Source organism: Dermacentor variabilis, unplaced genomic scaffold, assembly GCF_050947875.1.
Source record: "Dermacentor variabilis isolate Ectoservices unplaced genomic scaffold, ASM5094787v1 scaffold_12, whole genome shotgun sequence".
Classification (NCBI taxonomy): Eukaryota; Metazoa; Arthropoda; class Arachnida; order Ixodida; family Ixodidae; genus Dermacentor; species Dermacentor variabilis.
In genome coordinates, this window is record NW_027460280.1 from 41,402,983 (window position 1) to 41,422,263 (window position 19,281).

General features: G+C 42.0%; 1 protein-coding gene across 2 annotated transcripts; it reads left to right on the forward strand.

Moving 5' to 3' along the window:
- Positions 1 to 158: 158 nt before the first annotated feature.
- Positions 159 to 10,499, forward strand: Arp1 (Actin-related protein 1). Of its 2 annotated transcripts, XM_075676661.1 has the most exons (8): positions 159 to 314; positions 1,061 to 1,125; positions 1,211 to 1,286; positions 8,742 to 8,867; positions 8,922 to 9,046; positions 9,111 to 9,595; positions 9,677 to 9,738; positions 9,796 to 10,499. In XM_075676661.1, exons 1-8 carry the CDS (start codon positions 267 to 269, stop codon positions 9,937 to 9,939), a joined length of 1,131 nt encoding a protein of 376 aa, XP_075532776.1. In that variant the 5' UTR covers positions 159 to 266; the 3' UTR covers positions 9,940 to 10,499. The 2 variants fall into 2 exon arrangements, with proteins under 2 accessions (XP_075532776.1, XP_075532777.1); XM_075676662.1 differs by lacking the exons at positions 159 to 314; positions 1,061 to 1,125 and adding an exon at positions 1,578 to 1,650 and having other exon boundaries at positions 1,226 to 1,286.
- The last annotated feature ends 8,782 nt before the right edge of the window (positions 10,500 to 19,281 follow it).

Here is a 19,281-nt window from a genome sequence, read left to right on the forward strand (position 1 = left end):
CAGCCGCCTCCTTGAGCGCCGAATCTCCGCTTTCGATTAAGCTAGCGCTGCCCGAAGTGCGCAAAAGAAATTTGTTCCGTGAAATAAAACAAATAAATTTCATTAAAAAAATAACAGTGAAGACCTAGGATGAGTTTGATGAGTGCGAAGTAAACGCCTACTACGCGCGGCGCGGAACACGGCGCGACGGTGTCGTGCACAGTGGGTAGGACGTTTGTGAAGCCGCTTTCAATACCTGGCATAACCGATAACGTCTGTGATAGATTATGGAAACATATGACGTGATAGTCAATCAACCAGTAGTTATAGACAATGTAAGTACCCGTTCTTTGTGTGTCTCGCATAGAGCCTCGCACCGAACCTTTTAAACTTAAGTTGTTAATGTAAACCGTCCGCCATGTTCTAAGTCAATGAGTCACTCCGAAAATCGTGCAGACAGAGCGCATAAGTTTGCGGAAGCAATCAGATTTGGTAAAATTACCCGCGCGAGCCCAAACAGGCGAAAACGCATCTTTGTCGTTATGCTTGTCTGATGATAAAGGCACCTACTGACAGATGGGCTGGGCGGAACACGTTCCAGTGGCCAGTGTCGCTGCTTACTGTTGTGTGTTTCTTCTTTTCTTATGTCACTTATTGCTAAGCTTACCCTTCCACACCTGGTATGCGACATGTGTTGCTTTTTAGCTCAAAAATCGCATCTCGCACTCTAGTTGGAAACTTTTCTTTGGCAGACAAGCTAATGGTTTCGCGTACTTGCCTGCTCGACGCGTGGGCGTTGTAATTCATTCTCTATTTTGTTTCTGCAAAGTACTCTTGTCATCGCATAGTGCAGAGCATGGTGGTACAGAGTACACTCAACGCAATGCTGTTGTATTTGCAACCTTAGATTTATAGGCGCGATCGTAAGCATCTTTTGTACGAGTATATCGTGGAGTGTCAACCATTGCTCAGTAGTTCATAACAGTGCAACTGAGAGCGCGTTTCTTATTCGTTTATTCTTGCATTGTTGACATGCGGATGCGTCTGTCTTACAGTCCACGAAATGATTTTGTACACTTAGGGTTCCGGCGTCATAAAGGCAGGTTTTGCTGGCGACCAAGTACCGAAATGCCACTTCCCAAACTTGTATGTAGATACACTCGTTGATCTTATATCGATATTTTTCGCCCTGCCTTCTCAGCATTTATACAGTAGGAGACTTTTATTGCAGCATTGGACGACCAAAGCACAAGAGGGTCATGGCAGGTGCCTTGGAAGGAGACATATTTGTAGGGCCGAAAGCAGAGGTATGCATTCAAAGCCCTTATGTCCCGTGACTTCGTTTGTGCTCATATTATGCACAGCCAAGGAGGTCAAGTGAAGTTTAAGCTTGCCATGCCAACAGCACCCGGTGTATGCGTGCTTCTGTCTGTCTGGATGCAAGTATGGCACATGTTATATGCGTGCCTGCCAACTCTAATTTTCTGCGAAGTTTACGAATTTGTGCTTATTTTACAATTGTTGCATTATGTTTACAAAAAATAAATTCTGTCTACCATAACGTTTCCTTCATCGGTCACCGAACCTTCCGTTGGAAGCCTTCTGATGGTGGAAAGACTCCAGAGGGCTGCTCGAGTCAAGCAAGTTTATACAGGCGAATTACTGAAGAAGGTAAAATCAGCAACAGCAGAGTTACTGAAAAAGTAACTGACCTAACAAAAGTGTATTGCTTTCAGTCTTTGCTGTTTCAAGATTGATGCTGCGTGTGTGTTGTGTCTAAAGGTAAACCATTATTAATGAAGTGTTTATTTAATAGTGTCCCTCAAGATGTGTGTGCTCAGTGCAAGCTTTAAAAAAATGCATGCAACCCCCTGCTCCGTGTCCTGTCCGCATAAATTTTACAAAACTTTAAGTTCACAGATAGGCAAATATGTACAGGCGTGGCCACTGCTAGTGGAAACATGGGAGCCCGTAGCAGTACTGCGCAGAGCACCACCGCTGCGATCTCGTGAACTCTTGTGACACATGTACAATCAAAGCGATGGTGGAGCACCCAGCACATCATCTGCTATGCTTCCTCCCCTTCACTACCTTTGGCACGCATGCATTGCCGTCTGTATAGATCATGTGCACTAGCAGCTCTGGGTATTCATGCAACTGATGCAAAAGTCAAATTTATGCAGGCTGATTTATCGTACTGCTTGCAGGTGCACAGAATTTGGAATGTGAATAATACTTTCACGGCAGTTTTCATTTGCTAAGGATAATTTTAAACTTTTATTGCTTTATAAAAAAGAATGCCATTTTCAAAACTTCGTGCTTTGAATTTATTCTAAAATAAATGTAAATTATCACTTTCCTAGGACTTTGGCTGGCACCATAGCAAATCCACTTGGGTGACAATTCCAGCAGCTATTTGGCTGTGTGAAATGCTTTGGGGCAAGCAGCTGGGGCGGTATTCTTAAGTGATCACTTTCATGGATATTTTTACATTAGAAAAATTTTGCGTGACTCGGCACCAGAAACATGCACGTTTAGGCCAACACTGTTTTTGGCGCTGTGCCAAGTTCGCTATCTTCAGAGTACCAAGTGCACCATCAGCCTTATACTTCAATGCGTCCAATGCCGAGTCTTGCGAAATCTCCAATATCACTGAGAGTGATCACTCAAGAATACTGCCCCTGTAGAACGAAGCATTCAGCTTGTGTTGTTTGAGCCCATGATGCAATTTGTGCTGGGTTGCATTGCTCTCAACATTTGATCTACAATCCAGTGTGGCAGGTAACAGTGAGGCATTCCAGAAGCAACACACCCAGCTTGTTTGTTCCAGGCGAACCACAGCAACTGGTGTCTAACACTTGGTCTCATCACCCTCTGCAATTGTTGCGCAGCATTCATCCTCTGGCACTTCAGCCATCCTGCAGCGACTTGCTACAAAGAAGTGAAGTGGCATAAAAACACTGCAGTTCTTTATAAAGGGTCATGGAGACCAGGACCATATCAAAAGTTGGCATCATTCTAATCACGCCAGTGTGTCTTTCATATATTTGCCATAAACCCACTGACTTGTGAAGGGTTTGTGTGCTCTATCTCTTCATTATTGGCAATACAGATGTAGCTGTGCTTTTTATGTCCTTTGCATCAAGAAGAATGCAGCCACGTTTACGACATGGCTTTTAGGCTTGATTTACATGACTGAATGGATTGCCAATTTAGTCTGCAGACTACCCTGGCGTTGTTGAGTTGCAGCAACTGACGCCAGTAGCACCTCATCTGCGGTGTTTTTGAGTGTCATGGGATTCAGTGGCACTGAGCTACGTCCTGCTCATGCTTTGGCTGGATTGGCAATCCATCCTGTCATGTGAATCCTGCTTTAGTCGCAAAACTTTATTGCCCTTGACGACATGGCAATGCAAACGTCGAAGCAGTGCTAGCGGGAGCGGTGGAGGGAGGAACTGTAGCAAAATGCACAGCCCACTTCGCCTATCACTTTGATTGCACCTGTGCAGCAACACTTCATGAGGTGTCAGTAATGGCACTCCGCAGAGCGCTGCCACAGGCTCTCGTGTTTCCGCTAGGAGCGGCTACACCTGTACACATATGCATCACTGCTCATGCAGATGTGCCATCACATTTAATTATTTGAAATAATCTCAAGGCCTGAGGGCATTAAATGTCCAGAAGTCTCACAGGTTAATTTTTCCATGTATGCTCTTCCGGAAAGCTTGCTAGTTGGTTCAGAGAGGCGTGTATAGGTAGGAACAAAATTTTGCTGGATCTGTGCGCACATGCCAAACTGGATTATTGCACTGTCCGATAAAGCAAGAGCCTTGTACTGCATATTTGCAGTCACATAAGCGCGAAAGGATCTGCAATGACATGTCCTAAAAGCAGGTGTTTGCATCATCAGAAATTGCAATGATGCACTTTGGCATGTGTTTACACATCCCACAAAATTTTGTCGCCGCCTGTACCTGAGGAATAAACTTAGTTCAGTTCTGTAAATTGGCTGCTGTGGAAAGTTCTGTAGGGAAAGTAAACTCTTCAGACCAACCTTTGCATTTGTAATTGAAAGTGAAGGGCAATGTCATCTGGCCTTCATAAGCCACTTCCCTGTATCAGCTCTTAGCTGACATCCTTGAAGATCACTTTTGGCGAGTGTTCTTTAAAAGGGGTTATTAGTTGCAACCACAAAGCCAGGAAGTGTCCACTGCTGAGCTTGGACATTGCCCAACTTCTAGGCTAGCATACAGAGAAGGTTAAAGAAAGAGAGAAAACGATATGCATAGAAAGCAGTAGCATGTTTTCACCTGAAAGCTTGAAATAGCGTGTAGTCTGTAGACCCAACCTTCTGGTGACTGAGCAGCCAGCTTACAGAGCTGTTGAAAAGGTCAATTTTTCCTTGTATGTTGTCATATGAGCTTGAACTGTGTTTGTAATGCTGTCCAAATGCAGTGCCATATCTTAATTCTGAAAGGGCAGAAACTTTTTTTTTCTTAAATAGAAGAGCTCATTACAGCTTGAGTAACATGTAGCTGGTGTTGAATACTGCATAAGATAAGCAATCCTGCTGATAGAAGCTGGGCCCAGCCTGCCAGACATAACTTAACAAAGGTCCATGATTGTGCAAAAGTATTGTGTTGCCAAATTAATTCGAATCAAAACACATTGAATATGAGCACATATTGGCATCAAAAACACCCATACGTCTAAGTTCCAACCCTTTTCTCTGGCACACTTCATTACATATTCATCAATATTGCAGCATAGGTTCAACCGGAAGTATCTTAAAATGCACGCAGCATGTTTCCATTAGCAATTCTGGTTTTCATGTGCTACCTCCCTGATGCGCAATGCCCAAAGGTGTTTTCGTGCTGTTGTAGGCAGGGGCCCTTATGGTCCAAAGCCACTACAAATGCAAGCTTATGTGAGTCAGACTGCGCACAGCAGCTCGTAGCTGCAGTTGTGCTTAACCCTTTGTGTACTGCTCACGAGCACGGATAGTCATTGTGAGGTAATATACCTTGCACTGTAAACTGATGATGTATATATCTGTTGGATCGTTCCTGGTTGCAGTTTTCAGCTCCAGATGATGCCACTCGTCAGTGTTAAAGTTACGGTATGCAACTCTGGCAAAGTTGCATCTCTGTTTTCCATTTGCCGCTTGCGCCACCATTCTTCAAGCAAGTGGTTCCAAAGGCAACCATACAAGCAGCCATACAACATGGTGAAGCCACCACTAAGGCACTGATAAACAAATTTGGTGATGCTAGTGCCACTGCGTCACCACAGTTTGGTGCTTTCTTCGATTATCAATGTCCAGACAGCTGCATCCGAAATTAGTCTTATCTCGTTTCTCCTTTTAATGCAAAAGGATTATGTGCCCCATTATGCGAAAATCCGTTGGCGTGACTGAAAGATGGTACCGAAAATGGCCGACGCCGCAAACAGTAAAAACGTCAAAAATGCTTTGCATTGACGTCCTGTTTCTCAGGGAGGTTCGTGTGAACAAAGTAGATTAATGGCTTTGATAGCAAATTTCAGTCTGGGTGGGAATTAAACCCACACCTCCAGGGTGAGGCGAGCATGCTTCCCTGATTCCACGATAACTCTACAGTAGTGGTTGACTAACGGTGTGTCTAGTGCATGCGTTATTGCGCACGTCATGTTTATGAACTCCTCACGGGCAAGCAAGATGCTTAGCGCGTTTTGATTTAGCCTTACTGAGGCGTAGTTGGAACACAGGTGAGAGCTTGCACGGACAAGGAACATGTGGGAAAAAACATTTCACCAAAGGGGCAATAATGCTTTCGCATTCCCACATGTAAGCAGTCTTAAGTGTCTCTGCCAATTTTATATATACATAATGGAGAACTCTCATGATAAATCTCCTTTTTTTTTTCTTTGTATTTTGAACTTGTTTGGGGTGGCTGGTTGGCGTGTATTTCGACAGATGGTGCCACCAGGCTATGGGAAACTGAAAATGCTGTGCCAGGTGACGTCTCAGCTCATGCAACCAGATGTTTATATTCGTTCAGTAAAAATGTCACTATCACAGCCCACGTGTGCAAATTTGTGAGAAAGTGATCCTAGATTGTCCTAGACAAAAAAGAAAAGCGTGTAGACAACGAGGGTAGTGCAGATCGACCACGGTCGTTCTTGTCATGACGAGCTTGGCTCTTGCAAACGTGACATGTGGCTTCTTGTCAAAACCTGTCAAAACCTGAATGGCAGACCTTAGCGCAACTCTGCTCTTGTAGGGAACATATACAAAACCAAGCTAAGCTTGCATGATTAAAAGTGATGTACCCACTTATTCATAACGAATTAAAAATACAGTTCCAAATACTTATCTCTAATACTAACATGACACACACGGCATAAACACTCACTATGGTTAAACGAACACCCAGTTCACATGGAAAGTCATAAGAATTTTTTTTCTTTGATGACACGCGAGTGGAACAAGCTGGACCCTACTATTACAAACAGCGCAACTTTATCTAAATTTGAAAATACGTCAAAAACGAATTACAGGCTTCACATTATGACCTACCTGTGTTACCATTTATTTCTGTGCTGTTTAATTTTATTTCATTATATTGTATACATAATCCCAATTTATTTACCGACATCTGAAACGTATCTTACAGATTATTACTTGTGGAAACCTAACTTTAATACCTTGTATTACTTTCTCATTACTGGGTACCATTGTTTATTTATGCTAATTAACTCTTTTCCTGTTGTTTATTCTTAAGCCTACTGCCTTATATTATTTTATCACTGCCTACCATCATTGCTAGTTGTCAGCCTATATCATCACCTCTTTTTATTCTTAAGTTTACTGCCATGTTTTATATTTTAATTAAAGCCTACCATTTTGTTCACCTTTGCCAATTCTCTACTTTTTTTTATTACCTCTTGTTTTTCGTGATGTATTACTTGATTATTTCTGCCTACCACATTGCCTGCCTTTCTATTGCCTATGTATCGTGTGTAATCTAAATATTGTGCTAATTATTATTGTTATATTGTAAGATAATTAGGTACATGCCTTTCCTGTTATGATCCCTGATGGAATCGACAGTATAGATAGATAAATAAATAAATGAATACAGTAACTCTAGTGTTAGTAGCATTGTGTGTAGTAGTTTCCTTAAGGGTTGCTTGAACACTTGCATTGGAAACAAGGTTGCCTGTACATCGCATTTATAAAAAGTTTCTGGGAAATTTGGCGTAATCTTTGTCAATTCCTGCAGTATGAAAAGGTTTAAAGAACATAATGAAAAAGATTTTTGTGAAAATTGATTCACTTTAAAGAATTTCTACTTGCATGTTGTTAAATTCTTCTTGCATTACTTAATGGCCTTAATTTTACCAGAAATGGTCATGGTGGCTGTGTAGTAGGAGTGTGTGAAGATTCGAACTTATTGAATAACAAATTGAATATTGTCCAATTGGATTTGGGCTCCTCGAATCAAATAGTCGCTATTCAAAAATGTGAACATTTCTAATATTTTTCTAATACTTTTCATTGAATGTACATGATCAAACATGAAATTGAAGCAAAAATGCAATAACTTTTATCCTATGCACAGTGGACATAACACAGTAGAACTCGCTGTGTCGCTCAGACAGCTAGACATTTCCGCCCAAACACAATTACAATAAAATGTTGTGTAGATGCAGCATATGGCAGTGGGTATCATTTGGCACTATTTATAGATGTAGCACCTGTGTCCTTAAATTATGAGCACTTATGATTAATTAGGATCAATAATTATGAATAAATTTGAATGTTTCACTGCAATATACTTCATGCCTTCAGTAGTCAAGCTAGACAAAATGAACTTTCCACTTTACCACTGGCACAGATGATGCGCATTTCTGATTTGGTCGTGAAGGTATTCACAGATATTAATTGGCCAATAAGGATGCCTTTCTAAACTTCATGTGATATGGTTTGACCATGTATTCTCTGAAAAGCCCAGAGTTTCTGAACAAACTGCTTAGTTGTTCCTAATGCTCCCTTTGTACTTTTAATAAAGCATACTTTGTAATGTGCAGTGTAGTGACAAACATTGTAATGTTGTGAATACCAGGATGCGAATATCGTTTCATAATAGTGATAAGACGGCTGTACATATTCGTAAACTATTTGAAAAATATTCAGTATTCTATTTGCCTCCGGCACTGTTCAATTAGTATTCGCTTTGGTCTCAAAAACTACTATTAGCACACCTCTACTGTGTAGGCTAAAGGTTGTAATGAAACGGCTTGACGTATGCCCGGGCAGCTGTTGCATGGCATATGCAGCATTGTGTTTAAGGTGCGTTAGGCAATAATGCGTTCATCAGATTTCAGGAGAGTAACAAATGATGTGTTTTACTAAAGTTGCAATAGAGGCATATAGGAATGAATGATGAAACAAAATGCGGGTAGTACACAGATAAAGGACCTTGCTGTGGATTACATCGAGACAAAATGCTGTGTAGAAGAGTCTTAAAATATACCTAAATGTTATTACAGATTGCAATGTAATATCATAATCATAAAAGGTTACTTTACTCTGCAATAAAAAAAGAAAACAGCAAAATCACAAAAAATTTATGAAGAAAAAATAAACATCAATATGATTTACATCTTTACAAACATTAGTTGCAATTGTGTTTTCATTGGATTGTCTGGTAAGGGATATTTGATGAGCGATGCCAAACCTCTTGCAGCACATTTAACATTCTGAGGTTTGTTTCCTGTAGGAGCACAGAGGTCTCCTGAGCATTCGCTATCCGATGGAGCATGGCATTGTCATAGACTGGAATGATATGGAGAGGATATGGCAGTACATCTATTCCAAAGAGCAGCTACAGACATTCTCTGAAGAGGTATGTGTGATATCATCACTGAAATTTCACAAGTTTACCAGTGCTTTGTTGCAGCACCCCGTCCTCCTCACTGAGGCTCCCATAAACCCGCTGAGAAACCGGGAACGCTCCGCAGAGATATTTTTTGAGACATTCAATGTTCCAGCATTATTTGTGTCTATGCAAGCCGTCCTGAGCCTGTAAGTTATTGCTGAGTGAAAAGACAGATGCGTTGGTGCTTACTGTCTGCTGGTTTTCCATCAGGTATGCCACAGGTCGGACAACAGGTGTGGTGCTTGACTCGGGTGATGGCGTCACCCATGCAGTGCCCATATATGAGGGTTTTGCCATCCCCCACAGCATTCTGCGAGTGGACATTGCTGGCAGGGATGTGACTGCTTATCTACGCCACTTGCTGAGGAAGGAAGGTACCAACTTCCACACGACAGCAGAGTTTGAGATTGTCAAGACGGTGAAGGAAAAAGCTTGCTATTTGGCCAATAACCCCCAACGAGAAGAGACGATGGATACGGAGAAGGCTCATTACACATTGCCCGATGGAACTACTCTTGAAATTGGACCAGCACGTTTCCGGGCACCTGAGGTGCTCTTCCGACCAGACCTTATTGGCGAGGAGTTTGAGGGCCTGCATCAGGTGCTCGTCTTCGCAATACACAAGTGTGACATGGATCTGCGTAGGGTTCTATACCAAAACATTGTTCTCTCTGGAGGGTCTACACTTTTCAAAGGTAGGGGGCCGATTACCCTTGGGAAAATATCAGCATGTGTGCTGAAAAACTGACTGCTCATATTTGTTTGTCTTGCTGTAGGCTTTGGTGATCGGCTGCTTGGTGAGGTGAAGAAGATATCACCTAAGGGAATCAAAATCAGGGTGAGTCTTATTTGGCTGTGATGAGCGTGTTGGTTTCTGATGCATAATCTCTCGCAGATATCAGCCCCACAAGAACGGCTGTACTCTACCTGGATTGGTGGCTCCATTCTCGCTTCTCTCGACACATTCAAGCGCATGTGGGTATCCAAGAGAGAGTACGAAGAGGAAGGCATGCGGGCCCTTCATCGCAAAACTTTCTGAACTGTGGCCACTCGTGTAATAAGACTTCTTGTGCCTGCCCTCCCTGTTATTTTTTTGTTTTGTTTTTTTATGCTGGCTGTTCAGTCCTTTGAGCCATAGGTTTGGTTTTTATTTATTATCCTTGGTATCCTGGGAAGCACCACCTCACATTGAGGCAGGGAATACTATGGGCAAAGATGACTTGTTGAGGTCTGTTTGTGCTGGCCTAGAAACTGTATGCCAGTACTGCATTTTGAGTGCCACTTTTGGCAACCTTGCCTTGAACTGCTAAATGCTTGATCACTTTTTTTGATGTGGCAGGCCTTACTAGGCACATTCCAAACAGTTGCCGCTCGCATGTTCAGCATTGCCATGAAGGAATTGTTTTGGTTAGTTTGCATGGAACATCTCGTGGCTTGCCTTACAATACAGCTTTGCCTTAAATGGTGTGGCTCAAATGGCATGGCTGCACCCAAGCCCTGTTGAAGATTTTTCTTGGGCATTCATGATCATGTATGATACACTGCATAAAATGGCTGCTCCCGGCATCCATATGAAATAAATTTTTCTGCACCTTTAAAGGTGTTCTTCTTTAATGCTTTTGAAGGTGTATAAATATGAAAATCAAGTGCACATTCATAAGCAAAATGTTCCTTTTTAGTGAGAGAGAGGGTACATTTGTGTGAACAGTGGCTGAGGGAAGAAAAGTTATGCTTAAGTATGGCCAGGAATAAACTCTCTGCTTATGATACTATTTTGAGGAAGGGTAATAAACGATAGAAAATCAGCTTTTTATGCTTCTGTTGGAAGTAAAAGTGAAATGGGATCATGGTATTTCTGCAGACAAGAGGACTAGCAAGCTGCTGCACATGGTTTTAATTTTCAGGGTCAGATCAATTTAGGCTAAAGATCCATATTGGAGTGAAGCACAGTTCCACGTGCCGTGAAAGAGACCGCCTGATTTGGATTCATTCAATGATAACTCTCCATGTGGGACTTTAATGCTGATGTGAATATCCGCTATATACGATCAGCTTTGTAAAGCCAAGTTTTATATAGGTGCAACACTTCTTCCTCTTGGAAGCATACTTCCCTGACATACTGCACAGCAATGTAAGTACAGTGTGCATCATCCAAATGATGCAGCGAAAATTTTTTTCCATACAGAGTTGTGGTGTGTGTTCACGCTAATATTTGTTTCTGGTGTCAAATCTTGTACCAACAAAATTTTTAATACAGCTTACCTGTTTGCATTAGGCTTTCAAACAAAATGACCAATAGTGTATAGGGTATTCCATCTCAAATGTACTAGTTGTATGTCAAGCATATATGATTATTTTACCCACTATGTTGCCTTGATAGCAGCATAGTGGGTTCTTTGTAATGTTGCGCCGAGCATGAGGTTGTGGGTTGGATTCCCGATCACAGCATTTGCATTTCGATAGGGACAAAACGCAATAAAAATGCTCATGCACCATGCCTTGGGTGCATGCCAAGAAAACCCAGGCAGTCTACTGCAATCCCGAGCTCTCCACCATCCCTTCTAGGTCCCCTGTGCCTTTAAGAAAATCGCCATAATATAATTTTTATCTTATCAAGGGTGTCTACAAACTGGGAATTCTCAGGAATCTTGAGTAGTGTGGAAAATTTGGGGAAAACTCGGGGAATTTGTGCTTTTATCAGGGAAAATTAGCTGTAATTTTATTGAAGGGGAGTGGAAGGCGCGATAATGCTGGCTTGAGTAATGGGCAGGAATCGTAACGAATAGTCTTTGACGCCCTGTCGCCGGCTGGAAGAGTTGCCAGTGTACAAAGACAGACTTTCCGGATGCCCGATTATTCGGACGGCTTCGCGGCACTATCACGTACCCCATAGAGTCAATGTATCAGAACGTCAAATTTCGGACGCAAGAACCCTTGTCCCATTTTCCGGACTTTTTCCCGTGACCGCAGGTCCACATTCATCAGCAGCCCATTTTATGTCCACTGCAGGACGAAGGCCTCTCCCTCAAACCGATTCCAACTAGCGCCCGCGAATTTCCTAATTTCATCGCCCCACCTAGTCTTCTGCCGTCCAACCGCAGGTCTGAAACGGCCTTGATCAAAGCCACCACCGCTACCGTTTTGATTACCTCGCCGCCTTGAACCGGCACTCTCGCACACAGATCCGCTGGCAGCCGTAGCCACCACTGTGACATCGCTAGGCCTAGCTGTTTCGACGTTCGCTATTTATATTTCTTGCCGTTGGGTGCCGTATTTTTCATTGAAAGAATTCACCGCTGTCAGCAATGGCACTGATTCCGCCTTTGTGGTCCTCGCGATTGGCTTCGAAACTCTGAAAGCACGGTGCGTTGCATAATGCCGGTTCCCGAAAGTCAGCTTCGCCTCTGTACAGAAATGTTACTTGGTGAAAATATGCAAAAGTATTGCGGTGAAGCATAAGCGTGGGAAGGGGCTATTGCCGGTATCTCCTGTCACAGTACGAGCATCGATATGCTTAATACGTGTACCGACAGGCCTTTAGACCTTTTTCGAATGTGCCTGTGGTGGTTTGAGCCCTTGAGGGCAGTAAAATGCATTCGTTTTTTTCCAACCGTCCGATTTTTTGGGATGTTTTCGCGGCCCCTAGGCAGTTTGAAAAATCAGACGTTGACTGTACAACCGACCAAGAAGATGCTTCAAATGGTCCGTGGTGCGACCGAGCGGTGGAAGGAAAACGAGAACGGAAAGGACCTACACAGTGAGGAATGAACGGGAAAGGAAGCGCGCTGTCGCCGTTTTGAAGGAGCTTGAGCTCAAAAAACAGTGTTGGCTGATGTCGAGATGCAGGTGTCACTCGTCCAAACCAAAAGAAACTATTTAAAGCAGTGAAACACAACAGTGAAGTGTTGTGTGCGGGCTGAGAGTATGTCAGGACAGCTGAGGTTGACTTCCGAGCTATTGAGAGAGAAAATCAATTGTGGCAAAGTTCCGGCCTCATACCCCTGAACTTGCTCTCAGTTGATAGACATAGCTCATATTCGAAAATATTTTCTTCTATATGCATCTCCTTTTTATTCGTATTTGAGAATGTCCGACTTGATTTGCAATTTTGTTCGAAGACATTTTATTTGCTGTGCGTTTTACTAACACCTCCATTCTATTCTCTTTTTGAATAAAGTAAACACTACTCCTTAGTATTGAAACTGAATTAGGTCGTTTTTCTTTTAAATTTTTTTCACATGCTTACTAGAGAGACAACATCGGGAGACATGTTTTCAGCCAGTCTTGACATAAAACATAATTCTGCGTCACCCAGGGAACCTTGCAAAGGCACTCAGGAAAACCTGGAAAGCTCAGGGAATTTGGAAATGTTAACTTGGTAGACATCCTGCTTATTGTATTTGGAAGAATTCATGGATGGTTATGTTGATTTAGAAAATGCTGTTTGAAATTGGAGCATTATGTTGATAATGGGTGTTCCACGAACATTTCTAAAAGAAAGGTTGCAGTGTTATGAAATTTGTGCCCGTTAATGTAAAGCTTATCAATATTTTTCTTCGTCATTTCAAGTTGTTTTTGACTGTGGAACAAAATGAAAAAGTGATCCGTGCTTAGTACTGTGAGCGCTAAAGTGCTGGCATTCTCGGGGGGGGGGGGGGGGGGCAAGGCACCCCCACTGGATCTGCCAGTGGGCATAACTTACACGCTGAGGCAGTACTAGTAAAGATTTGAAGGATAGCACATTTTTATTGCTCTTTATTAACACTTGATTCTAAATATTCTACAATAACAGTTTTTAAGAGTGGTAGAAAAAAAATTGGACAATCGCATCCTCATTGCTCAATTGCACAGTATTAGTTCAGGTTCGTGCTTGTCCCACATATATGTTTCTGTGTTGCAGTCTTTCGTGTCAACCTTAATTTTATATGCATACAGTAGAACCTCGTTCATACGTTTTGGAAAAAACGACGAGAAAATGTACTAACCGGGAAAACGTATGATCCAACGTAACTAAAAAAAATTTGACGGACTCAATAATTGTTGACATATACGTCATGTGAACCGTCGCGCGGATTGTTGCGGCACGAGACGCCGGCGGACGCGTGTCGAGCTGGCCGTAATCCGGCGGCACTAGACTTGTTTTGTTGTTTTCCTATTGCGTGGTGCTTTAAGAGGGTGACGGCAAACCGAAAGGAATTCGAGCTGCTGGGCGATGCCGGATGCCGCCAAAGCGAAACGTGATGCCTACATTGCGCCGCCTGCAGCAGGGAACGGCGGCGTGTTTGGATTATCACCTACTAAAAGCTTGCAGTAAGATATCAATGGCAATACACACGACACGCTGTAAAATATAGGTGAAGATACTTATCGTAATAGGTTTGGCGGCGAAACTGTGCGTCAACATTTTCACATGACGCGGGTGCAAACGAGTATAGCGGTGAAACTGCCGCGGCACGCAGCTATATACTGTTCTTGATCGCACACGCCTTGCGCATTTTCTTGTTTACATGTAATCTCAGCTGCAAAACATATCATATGATCGCAGTTTGGTGACGTACTGAACTTTGGTGCCAAAATTGTGTTTTCTGGGAACACATGGACATAACTCTAATAGCTAGGTCATATTTTGTGTTCTTGATTGCAAACGTTGTCGCCAGGAAAACATATGTAACGGGAACGTATCAACGAGGTTCTACTGTATTTTCAATGCACTAGCTATCTCTGCTAGGTCTACTCATGGTTCGCTGAAATTTGGAATAATGCCCAAGGCACCAAAAGGTTTTCATGGAACAGTTACGGAGGTTACTGTTTCTCATCGAAGCACTAAATATCCATGAAAATTGAAAATTAAAAAAAAAAAAAAAAGGTTTGATATGGTTACTTAAATGATATTGCGCGACACTAAAAACCGACACGGACGTGAGAGAAGACGACACACCTCACGTCCGTGTCGTTTTTTAGTGTCGCGCAATATCATTTAAGTAATGGAATACCAACTTGCCCGGAATGCTGCTCTCATTGGTATGGTTGCTAAGACATCTGGTACATTTGAAGATGACCCCTATATACAACCCTCTCTGAGAGTTCGAGAACTGAGTTTTTATTGCTCTGCTGTGATATTCATGCATGCACAAGAAAGGGCTGTAATTCAGTAACTTTTTCTGAACAGACATGACTTTAAAATTATTTCTCTGTGAACTTGCTAGGTTGCAGAGCTCACCACTGTTTGTAGGTGCACTTAGTTGTAAGCAACACAAGGGAAATTATGGGATAAAATTACAAGCAGGAAATTGAGACTAGAAAATGCTCCTGCTGTTAACACTAAATGTGATGCAGCAAACATATGGTGACAAAGTTTTATTGAGAAGCTGTAACTTGAATGACAGCAAAGGCTGCATGAAGGCACAGATGCAGCTAGTGTAGCAGTCCCAAAGTAGGTACGTCATTGCATATGTGCAACCTTTGAGGAGGCAGTTGCAGTAAGAAGTCCATGTTTCTGTGCACATATCAGAAAAGCTGAAATTTAGAGGTCTGTCACCAAATTTTATGCAAGGATTGAAGCAGAAACTTAATGTATATATCACCCCTTGAACTAACAAGATGGGTAATTACTTTTGAACTGGTGTAAAGGACCAGAATTGATGCCACAGTTATGTTATTCTTTTCCACCAGAGATGAAGTTGATGTACCTGTATGACCAGTGTTGGAATATGTTCCTGTCTGTGCACACTGCTGTCATTTTTATACAACCACTCCTGCTATAGCCCTAATGGGCTGCAGCATGTTAAAAAAAAAAGTTGCCAGGATGCAGCCCAAAAGTGTCCCATTTTGTTGCAAAAAAGTCGTTAAGTGATAATGACTTTCTTGGAATTTAGCCTTTTTTAAATGATTTAGTTTTCGTTGTTCCTAAGTGCCTTATTGTTTTTTTTATCTAGGTGGTGGCGAGTGAATAGTCAATGTGAAAAGGTAAAATAATCCCAGATACAGGAAATAACAGTATATAGAGGCTTTGTGCCAAGTTCCATGAGGGTGATCAGGTTTTCCAGTGCCTTGATGATTACTGCAGTAGTAACATCCTCTTTTTCAGGGTAATCACAATTCTGTTTTGCTGAGGTGCACCGCTTCACCAAACAACTTTGTTGCAATATCTGTAGCCTTGACGATGGTCAGGCTGTGCTTCAGATCACCAGTGCTGGCCATCAAATCAGCATGAAGTATATGGAAACATCTTCATTACAATGACAATCTGCATGCATTTCGTAAGGTGCATGCATAGGCCTGCTGCGTTCTTTCTATTAATTGCTCTTGCGAGAGCTCGGCGAGATGATCAGCAGAAAATGATGCTGCATACTCGCAAAGGAATAAGCACAGACGTGCTTAGTGTCTTCCACTGTTAAAGTTGTTTGCGGCTGGAAACAGCGGCGTCTTAGGCGGGGACTGCAGTGGGGCTCCAATGATATCTTCTGCTTTCTTGTGGCGGCATGCTTTTTTACGTGTGGTGTTGCTGCAATAGGCACAGGGGGGAACTTGGTGTATCCTGTTCCACTTAATGTAACCACTCTTGCAAATAAGGTAAAGAGTCCCAAAATTTTCTATAGTGCTGGTTATCTTTTTTACTGTACTGATCCAGCATCAGTATGCTGTTGAATGGAGACGTGCAAAGACTCCCACTCTGTACTAGAATGTGTTATGTCACCAAACTTGTAGCTGGAAAAGCACAGTTATGTTTCCTATATGGTTCTTCTTCCATGTGATGGCAAGTTTTAGACCGAGTGTGAAAACAGTGTCAAGTTAAGAGCAAAGAAGGCTTCTTCCGCCATCGCAGTGTGGGCTTGCCAACGGCTCACCAAAATATTGTGATTTAGCTGCATATACATAATTTCTTTAATGATCAGCGAAGCAATTCCTCTTACAGTGCTGTTAGGAATAGTAACTGGCCAACAAAATGTAAATAAAATATGTAGCTAGGACTCAAAAAAACAAATTTTTCATTAGGGTGACTGAAAAACTAAACACAGTAACAAAGTTGCTAAGTTGCGAACATTTAGTAAGACCCTCAAATGAACTGCTTAAATGCCAAATGAAAAGTTCATTAACCAGCCTGAAAAAAAAGTGACAACCTTCGAAAAGAAAAATGGTAGGCAACCCTAATCTTTGACTTGGGTGTCTCTTAGTGGCACCAGCACCTTGGTGTTGTTCTTTAGTTTAAGCGAGCAAACATTATGTGGGCGAGGATGAAGTGCAGCATGTGCCACCTGGTGGGGTGTTGCCCCCTAGCGAGTGGTGCATGAAGCACACCTTACGTGCCCTCTCCGGTGCTGATGTCAGAGCATGTAACGAGCACGCACGTGCAGCTGTTGCGAGCAAGGGCGTGAGCAGGTGAGCACCACGAGAGAAGCGAGAGAGGAGGGAGTGACATCACATTCGATCTACTAGGCAGATGTTCAGTCTATACCAGATGACAGTTTTCCACTAATTATCTGGTTAAGTATCATGGCATCTTCTTGTGTGTGACGTCATTAATGACTTCGTTACTTCTGCTTTCTAGTTCCGGGTTTCCAGGAATTTCGACAGAGCCATGCTCATGTAGCAGGTCTCTAAAGCCTTTGATTCTATACTTTGGTATGCGGTAATCAGTTTTTTCTAATTAATTCTAATTATTCCAGACACTTCAGTAACTCAACTTGTAACTAAACTTATGCTCTGACATATCAATGAAACCCACGAATTTTGTACTGTACTATTTAGTTTCTTTTCTATTTTTTTTCGATTTATTTTGAATTTCATCCCTGGTTGTCTCAGCAGCTGAACCAGAAGTGCTGCACAAAAAACAAAAGTGCCACTAAAAACAGTGTTGATCACATTTCTTCATGCTAGTGGCTTGGTGTGCTATGTATGTGTCTAAAGATAAAGAATAAACTAAAATTTACATTTACTTGCTAAAATGTTCGCATCGAGCAATTTTGCTGTGGCATTTTTGGCATCTGAACAGTGGTTATTACCTGTTATCGCGAGACTCCATACTGCTGTATCAGTCCAGATATATATATGCAAATGCTGAATTGCTGCTCTGTCAGGTCCCCCATATTCACCAAACCTGGTGCCGTATGATTTTTCTGTCCTGCAAATTAAAATGCTTCTGAAAGGAAAGTGTCAGGAAGACTGCAAAAATAGACGTGCGCAGAAGGGACACCACATAAAAGATGGACAACAGAGCGCTACTACAAACTGATTTTATTGCTGCTTCATCAGCGCCAAGTGTATGAATTTGTGTATATGAAGGGCGCTTATAAAGTTTATACTGTCAGTACCATAAATTTCAAGCATGCAAACACAACGCATGAAAATTAGTGCACGGCTCTCTAGTTTTAGCAGAATATAAAATTGTATTGTATAAACCACAGAATACCATTTTGTTTTGATGCTCTAGTAGTGTCCTGCAGTACAATTTAGAATGCAATATTTATATTTTGCTACAACCAGGGAGATGTGTTCTCATTTTGACACCTATCAGGCATGCCTGCTCCAAATTTGATGCTGATAATACGACCATTATGAATGCACGTCATATATTGGTGCTATTATTTTTAAGGTCACCAACTACCCTGGACCTTGTAATGCTAAGCAGCATCTCAGGGCCAGTAATGTTAATGTTCCATTTCGTTTTTTATACTTGTGCATTAGTTTAATGCATTACTCTCACCGATTGATCTCTGCAATAAGTGTCGTGTTGGGTGAACCATGTCTGAGCCAATGTCGAAGAGTAAAAAGAATGGAATTGTTAGAAAACACAGTCCCAAATGAAGGTCTCTCTGCATGCTTTCATGACATCCAGAAAGAATAACACACAGCTATGCATAAATAGCAGCGGGAACTACATTGATATACTAAACCTATTAGTTGGTAAATTGAATTATTTTTTTATTATTTCAATCCTGGAACCTTTGTGACATATTGTATAGTAGGTTTCAGCGCGAGTTGACCTTTTGGATCAGACGACAGATTGGCTGGTAAAAACTTTTATTGAGTGTCCTGCAGATTGATGACCTGGGCTCAGATCTCCAACATTGGGACGTCCAGGCCTTGCCTAGGAAGCTTTGATGGCATACCTTACAATTTTAGCCCCTTAATGCATGAATTTTTGTTTTCTTGTGAAAAAAAAGCTCGCAAGGCCTTTTTTATGCCATAAATGCCAAAACCTGCATCAGTTTTCTTCAGAAATGCATGGTTGTGATATTGAGCTAGAATTGTCACGTATTACATATGATACACCACGCCAGTTACAGATATATTTTACAACTATACAGAAAGACGTCTTAATTGGGGAAAAAACTTCCAAAAAACGTTGAAACCATTGAAAAACTTTAGCTTGACGACGTCA

What these genes read in the sequence shown, in the direction of transcription:
- Arp1 (XM_075676661.1), top strand. Translation starts at nt 267, where the DNA reads ATGGAAACATATGACGTGATAGTCAATCAACCAGTAGTTATAGACAAT. An exon ending in AAATGCCACTTCCCAAACTT is followed by an intron (nt 1,126 to 1,210) that starts GTATGTAGATAC and finishes CTTTTATTGCAG; the next exon opens with CATTGGACGACCAAAGCACA. An exon ending in AGGGTCTACACTTTTCAAAG is followed by an intron (nt 9,596 to 9,676) that starts GTAGGGGGCCGA and finishes GTCTTGCTGTAG; the next exon opens with GCTTTGGTGATCGGCTGCTT.